The 6,616-nt window shown below is 43.3% G+C and overlaps 2 protein-coding genes across 2 annotated transcripts; one reads left to right on the top strand and one right to left on the bottom strand.

Annotated features, from left to right (window-relative positions):
• Positions 1–192: 192 nt before the first annotated feature.
• On the top strand, positions 193–1,569 carry MELLADRAFT_70319 (uncharacterized protein; the record flags this gene model as incomplete). Its single annotated transcript, XM_007419717.1, has 2 exons — positions 193–419; positions 1,086–1,569. The coding sequence occupies 2 exons, from the start codon at positions 193–195 to the stop codon at positions 1,567–1,569; spliced, it is 711 nt and encodes a 236-aa protein (XP_007419779.1).
• Positions 1,570–5,794: 4,225 nt separating this feature from the next.
• MELLADRAFT_73761 (uncharacterized protein) lies at positions 5,795–6,497 on the bottom strand (the record flags this gene model as incomplete). Its single annotated transcript, XM_007419718.1, has 2 exons — positions 5,795–6,249; positions 6,326–6,497. 2 exons carry the CDS (start codon positions 6,490–6,492, stop codon positions 5,964–5,966), a joined length of 453 nt encoding a protein of 150 aa, XP_007419780.1.
• Between the last annotated feature and the right edge of the window lie 119 nt (positions 6,498–6,616).

A 6,616-nucleotide genomic window follows, 5' to 3' on the forward strand; every position in this document is an offset into this window, starting at 1 on the left:
TGACCAATCAACAAATCCAGGATGTCTTGCTGAACGAATACCAGATTCCGGCTTCGCTCTCGATTATTCACTTCGCGCTCGATCCACTTGGGGCTTACACCGCGCGGAACGACGCCGATACACACGAACTCATTCAAGAGCTTGTCACTCTTCTACCACAAAAAAGGCTTACGTACCCAGCAAATCGTCGACATGCTTGGGGAAAGGCATGGTTTGGAGATCTCCCAGCGCTCTCTTGCTCGACACTTCAAAAACCTGGACCTTCATCGGCGCCAAGATGATGTCGATCGCGGACTAGTCACCCTGGACCAGGTCGCAGAACATATCCGGACCTCTAAGCGCCGTCCTGACGGTAAACTCGCTGGCTATCGATGTGTTCAGAACATCCTTCGCCACCAAAATGACGTTGTTGTCCACCGGTAAGCATCATATATGTGTATCAAGATGTCTTCAATATACTGACATCAATACTTGCTCATTTCAGCAGCGTTGTTGCCGAGATGGTCAAACAGATGGACGCCGAAGGAGTCGACACCCGTCTGCGCGAATCAATCCACCGTCGCACATTTTATGTGCCCGGTCCAAACCACGCTTGGTCTGCAGACGGACACGACAAACTGAAGAAATTTGGAATCACCATCTACGGTATCATCGACGCGTGGTCCCGACGTGTCTTGGGTTTGTTTGTCCACATCACAAACAATAACCCGGCCCACATAGGCCTATATTTCCTTGAGGTGGTGAAACAACTCGGAGGAATACCTCAATGCACGGTGACCGACCATGGCACTGAAACGATTTACTTAGCCGCACATCAGATGGGCCTTATGGCCCAGTTTGGTGGGGTTACACATGAAGAAGCCTCCAAACGTCACCGATTCACGACTTCGCCCCACAACCAGAAAATCGAATGCTTATGGTCTCAGCTCATGCGCCAACACAACAAAGCGTTGATCGACATGATCTTCAACGCGCTGGAGAACGGAACGTACAATCAAGAGGACCCACTTGAAAAGTAGGTCTGATCTTTCTGCTTTGGTTGTATGCAATACCCTGTTGAAAAGTACGTTCTTATTCCAATCTAGACTGCTTTTTTTGCACCTTTGGGTTCCAATGATCCAAACGTCTTTGAACCAATGGATGCATGACTACAACTCGTACTCCAAGCGTTTTGACGAAAAAACCCAGCTCCCAACCGGCTGCTCGCCTGATGTATGTTACCACGCACCGGTGGCGAACAAAGGCGTGGAAGGCTTGATCCCGATCCCCGCAGGCGTTGTTGACGACCTCCAAGCCCAGTACTATCCAAATGCCAACGAGTTGATGATGACCTCTCCCCCATGGCTCGCCGAATTTGTGACCGCCACGCAAACTGAATTGAACATTGTTCCAACTAGAATCGATATGGACAATATATGGCCCACATTCCATAGAATCCTCGCGTTCATGCGAGCTTATGATCAGAACCTACTTGGGACTGCCCCAGGAGTCCCTCGTCCTCCAACAAATTTTGAACAGGCAAAGATTTCAATCGAGAATCGATTTGGTCGAGTGCCACATGGCAACTGATGATGTGGCAGTTGCACGCTATTCTTTAGACTATAGATTGTCTCTCACTTTAAATTTACAAATGATTAAAAAGGTTCTCAACACGCACTTAGATTTAAGATACAGAAAGAAACACAAGTTTAACAAATATTCTACTAGAAGCACAATTGTTATTCTTTCCTTGTTCTAAACACGATCCCCATTTCCATCCCGTGTATACTAGACTTGGAGCCTCTTCTTACAGTACCTCTTCGTGCACTTGCGTGAATCACTCCTCTAGATATGATTTCTTTGGAGTATTTTTTTTCTGTTGAATTCACCCCCTCTTAAAGCCCCCGTAACCTCCAATATTCTTATGGATGGAGACCAAAACCAAAGCGAGTCATTCTGGCGATGTAGAACGCCAGAATTACTACTTTTGGTTTCGATCGCCCTCAGTATCTTCCCTGATTGTGATGCTGAGGGCATCATAAGTTACCAGAAGATTAAGATCAGTCTATCTCTTGGTCTTTTGCTGTACCTACTAACGTAAGTACTTCAGTCAGACTCCAAGAACGAGGATAAAATCATAGTCATTTACACGTTCTTTTTGACGAGAAAAAGGATAAACATATTGAACATTAACCATCGGTTCAAGTGACTATAGTGATTAACAATGTTAAGCCTAGGTAAAGAAAGAAAAGGAATAATGGACACATGTCCGTAGTCTTCAAAGATACTGAATACATCCTAATATCACTATACTTTGGTCACCACCGACAGCGTTCACAGTCACTATAAGAATGAATAATGAATAAATGATGAGAAATACAATCGATCTGGTTATTAAACCTCGTATACATTATACATGAGTTACTTGAGTTACTTGATTTACTTATAATCAAGGTTCCTTCGCAAAAAATTGAGCTGATGGCACATGGAGAATAACTCTCGTCCCTGAGTTAGCAAAGTTATTGAACATGTAGATCCACTTACAATTTCATCAACTAAACTACACGTAGATGACTTTGGAAATGGAGAAAGGAGTGAAAAAGACGAAGTTATTAATATGAAAATCAAACTTCTATTGGCATCACTAACATTAGGCAAGAGTCAATGTTTCCTCTGGATTACCACCTAGAGCCCAAAGCTTGCTTGACAAAGCTCAACTACCTTTCATGTGTGCTCAAAAAAGGTCTTAACTTGTTGGGTCATTGTGACTACATCCGTCCTCCATCTAGAAATTTTTGTAAGAATCTTTAGCCCTGTAGCCCTGTACGTCATGAACAGTGATTCTGGTGAATCACTGTTCATGACGTATTAGGATCTCAAAAATCAGTTTAATCCTAATCATGGACCGGGTTAGTCATGGTTTGGATTGAATTGGTTGATGATTTTCTCATGCGTGTGAAGATCTTTAAATCCTTATTTGTATTTCTATCCTATTATCTCTGTTGCCTCTCCTTATTATCACGACATCACAGTCATTTGTTTCCTTATATGATCTATCTCTTAGCACCTTGATTTAACAGGATATTTATATTATATATATAAATTCGTTCTGATTACTCAAGTGTTTCTGATGTCATTCATTCTTATATTTTACTCTCATTAGGCACTTTGCTTTTCCTACACACTCGTGTCAATAATATATTTAGTGAAAACTACTCGCGGTCTTCCAGTATGATCTACCGCGCCTTGTCCTTTTGTTGTAAACAATCTCCTGACGTTAAAGAGAATTATGAGACATAATTATATTCATCTTTGGCATTAGGATGACTCATTTTTATTGTGTGTCGAGTCTTTAGGTATCTACAAAAACAATGAGTGATTGTTTAAATTTCAAATAAAATCAGGGTACTGGATGGCCAACGCGGCAATTTGATGTATATAGATTATGCTTCCTACAGCGGGTTAGCCCATGCACTTCTTGGAGTCACCCAGGTTACACTCGCCTGGACACAAATTTTTTTGAGGAATCCTCCTCTGGTTTTTTTCCAATATATCTATTTGAGTCATTCTTGTGCACCTTGTGCATGGTTCAACATGAGATAATCAAATCAATGAGACCCTATGTTGCGGTTGCTCGCCTTGCGGAACCCATGGCGAGCAACTCAGCACTGTCAAATTCACTCCCAGACCCTTCCAGTGGCGCCAATGATTGTTTCTAAATACCTGGTTGCAGACCGTGTGATCTTCTAGTCTTCAGTCGCTGTACAGGGACATCAAAGGGACTGAAGATGTTGATTACCTATTTATATAAAAGTTGCAGCCTTTTTAATCAAATGTTTCTGCTCGCATACATTTGTGCATTTCCCTTGGTCCAAATTCACCTCCTTACAACTCAACTGTTTAAAATATAACTCTACCCTTGTTTTGATGACTGTGTATCCCATCTTTGCGAGCGGACTATTTGCTTTGGCCCGGAAAGTGCGTGTAATAATCATTTTCATCTTTTTAGATATCTGCTTGACTGACTCTTAAGTATACGATCACTCTCTTCAATCAACTTCTTCAACAGCTCCGCCCAACCGAGGTATTTTACCCTCTCCAGGAAGGCATTTCTGCTTTTCAAGCCTACTGCATGCTAAGCGGAAGTTCTGGCAATGACCCCCACGCTATGCCAGTGATTATGATATATACACATGGAACTCGCCCACCGCTTATTTTTGGTCACATATACCAGGCCAGCGGGCCATTCTCCAATGACGAGTGCTCCGGTCAAAACCTCTTCGCAGTTACTCCAAGCAGTGTAACTGATTTGGGTGCTACCATTGTTTCACCGGGTCAGTTCCTTAATGAACTGACCAACTCTGTGACAATCTCGTCCGTTGGATCGCCCCTACGTGCTCATGTCGAACAAGTCCTACCGCTTGGGGCTGAGGTGACCATCATCATGGCTGAACACAGTTTTTGGTTCACTCCGGTCAGTCTTTCAGCTCAAAGTTTACCTGTGATAGGCCTAATATTGGTTCATACCCGTGCAGCTTGGAAGATTTTTGGGAGGAACCATTACCTACAAAGGGACGCCAGGAGTTGGAGTGATGGAGGTGGATGAGATTGACAAACAGCCAGTCCAAACATTCCTTGCCGGGAATATCCAATAAGGGTACTCAAAGTAAGTATGTACGTGTACATACTTTTTGCTATATACTTTTTTTGGCGGGGAAGGCGAGGCCAAAAGTATATTTTTTTTCTTGTCCCCCGCCAAAAAAAGTTATGTAGCGAAAAGTATGTAGCGCTACATACTTTGCTTTGAGTACCCTTAATCTTGGGACTCGGAAACCCAGGATCTTGTTGTCCAGGTTAGTTGTAATAAGTGTCCCTGTCAAGTGCAAACAACAGCTAAAGCATACATTGTTTTTTATCTCGCAGGCTTCGATGATTACACAAATCCGCATTTGATTGCGGAGCTGAGATACACTCGTTACTGAAATCACATTCTTTTTAAATTTGTCCCTCTTGCACATGACATGATTCGAGTAGAACTGTTGGTTATATGTAGTGGTGAGCATGAACGGTACTTTTGAATCTACCATCTTGAGTACAAACGATTTTGGATTTCCTCCAAAGTGTTTTGAGGTCTGAGAGCAAAACCCATTGGAGGAAATGTGTTTTTACTCGTTGAAAAAGCTTGCCAAATTCATAATATACTTGTTGAGCAGAAAGAATATGGCACATTCAAAACGAATGGTGATCAAGTCTTATATTGATCATGCCGATGTCTCTTTGTGTGATTGTTTGTAACAATCAGTTCACGTAGCTTAACGAACCCATTGATTTTTGAGAAATGGAAGTATGTATTTGTGTTGTGCAGATATTATTTGCTTTGAATAATCGTGTGTGGTTGACGATTTTTCAGGGAGTTACCATGTCCCAAGGATGAATCTACCTGTGCTCAGCCATCAAGCAGGCAACAAGGGTTGCCAGTTCAAAGGCTGAGCAAAGTCTGGAGCAGTCGCATGTGTCCTAGACATGTCATCTGATATGTATATGATCGGGATGAGTCGAAGTTGCAATCTCCATCAATCTTTGTTGTTTGGAGAATGCGACTTTGAAATTGACCAAGGCCACCGTTACTGTCTGAGGACAAGCGCTGATAGATTGAATGTCAACCGTCACAATCAGTAGAGTCTTCAAACTCAATGGCCGAGCAAAGTGCAAAGACCTCGCACGGGGAAAGTACGTGTCAAATGAAATTTCCTTAATGGGACTGGTCGAAATGGCATTCTCGATCAGTCGTAGATGGGAAAAACGGCACTCAACACATTGCGCAAGTTGTGCTTGATTCATATGAGAGAGAGAACAGGTTTACAAGAGTTGAGAATGACAAAGGAAGCCTATGTACATGTTTTTAAAAGAAATCATGATTACGCTATGTACACATATCTACAGAAAAAAAGAAACGGAGTGAGGTGGGGCGTTTGTTCAAAAGGTCAAAAGAATGTGTATTCGGGGGTGGGGGTGGGTGCTTTTGGCGGGGCTGGGCGAGCTATGGTGGCTAAAAAGGTATTGAGATCGGCTAGCCCACCAGCGGTTTTCTCACCAGGAGTGGTAGTCGATTCCATTGCATGACACCATACCTGATCGTTCGAAGGGAGTTGAACTGGGATTTTGACAAGGGGTGGAAGTCCAAGTAGCTGGCAACCGAGTTTGCATCTGTGTTGAGTTATCATGAGCGCCACAGCAGAGGTTCGACCGTTTCGGCATCCCCAGACGTTCCTATTGTTCCAATAATCAGCATCAATCAAAGATTAGCGTGGGTCCCAAATTTTGAATGCAGGAGGTTTACGCTTACGCGGGGTTCACATCGTGTATCTGGGGGTTTGTGAGGACAGATCCGAACCCGCGGAAGTCAGTCACAAACCTATGACCCTTGCTATGTTGGTAGGTCCAGTGCATGAAAGCGTCCAGGATGTAATGCATGTTGGAAGGATTCTCGAGGAGAGGGAATCCAAAGAACATCGAAGAGCCAAATGACTCTAACGGTGAAGCAAGCAATTCTTCAGCGTGCATCACCTCAAGAGGCCCTTGAGGACCGTCCCAAGACTCGGAATCATCTGAATTATGGGTAATCCCAACAGGGAGT

This window comes from Melampsora larici-populina (genome assembly GCF_000204055.1).
Source record: "Melampsora larici-populina 98AG31 unplaced genomic scaffold MELLAscaffold_415, whole genome shotgun sequence".
Classification (NCBI taxonomy): Eukaryota; Fungi; Basidiomycota; class Pucciniomycetes; order Pucciniales; family Melampsoraceae; genus Melampsora; species Melampsora laricis-populina.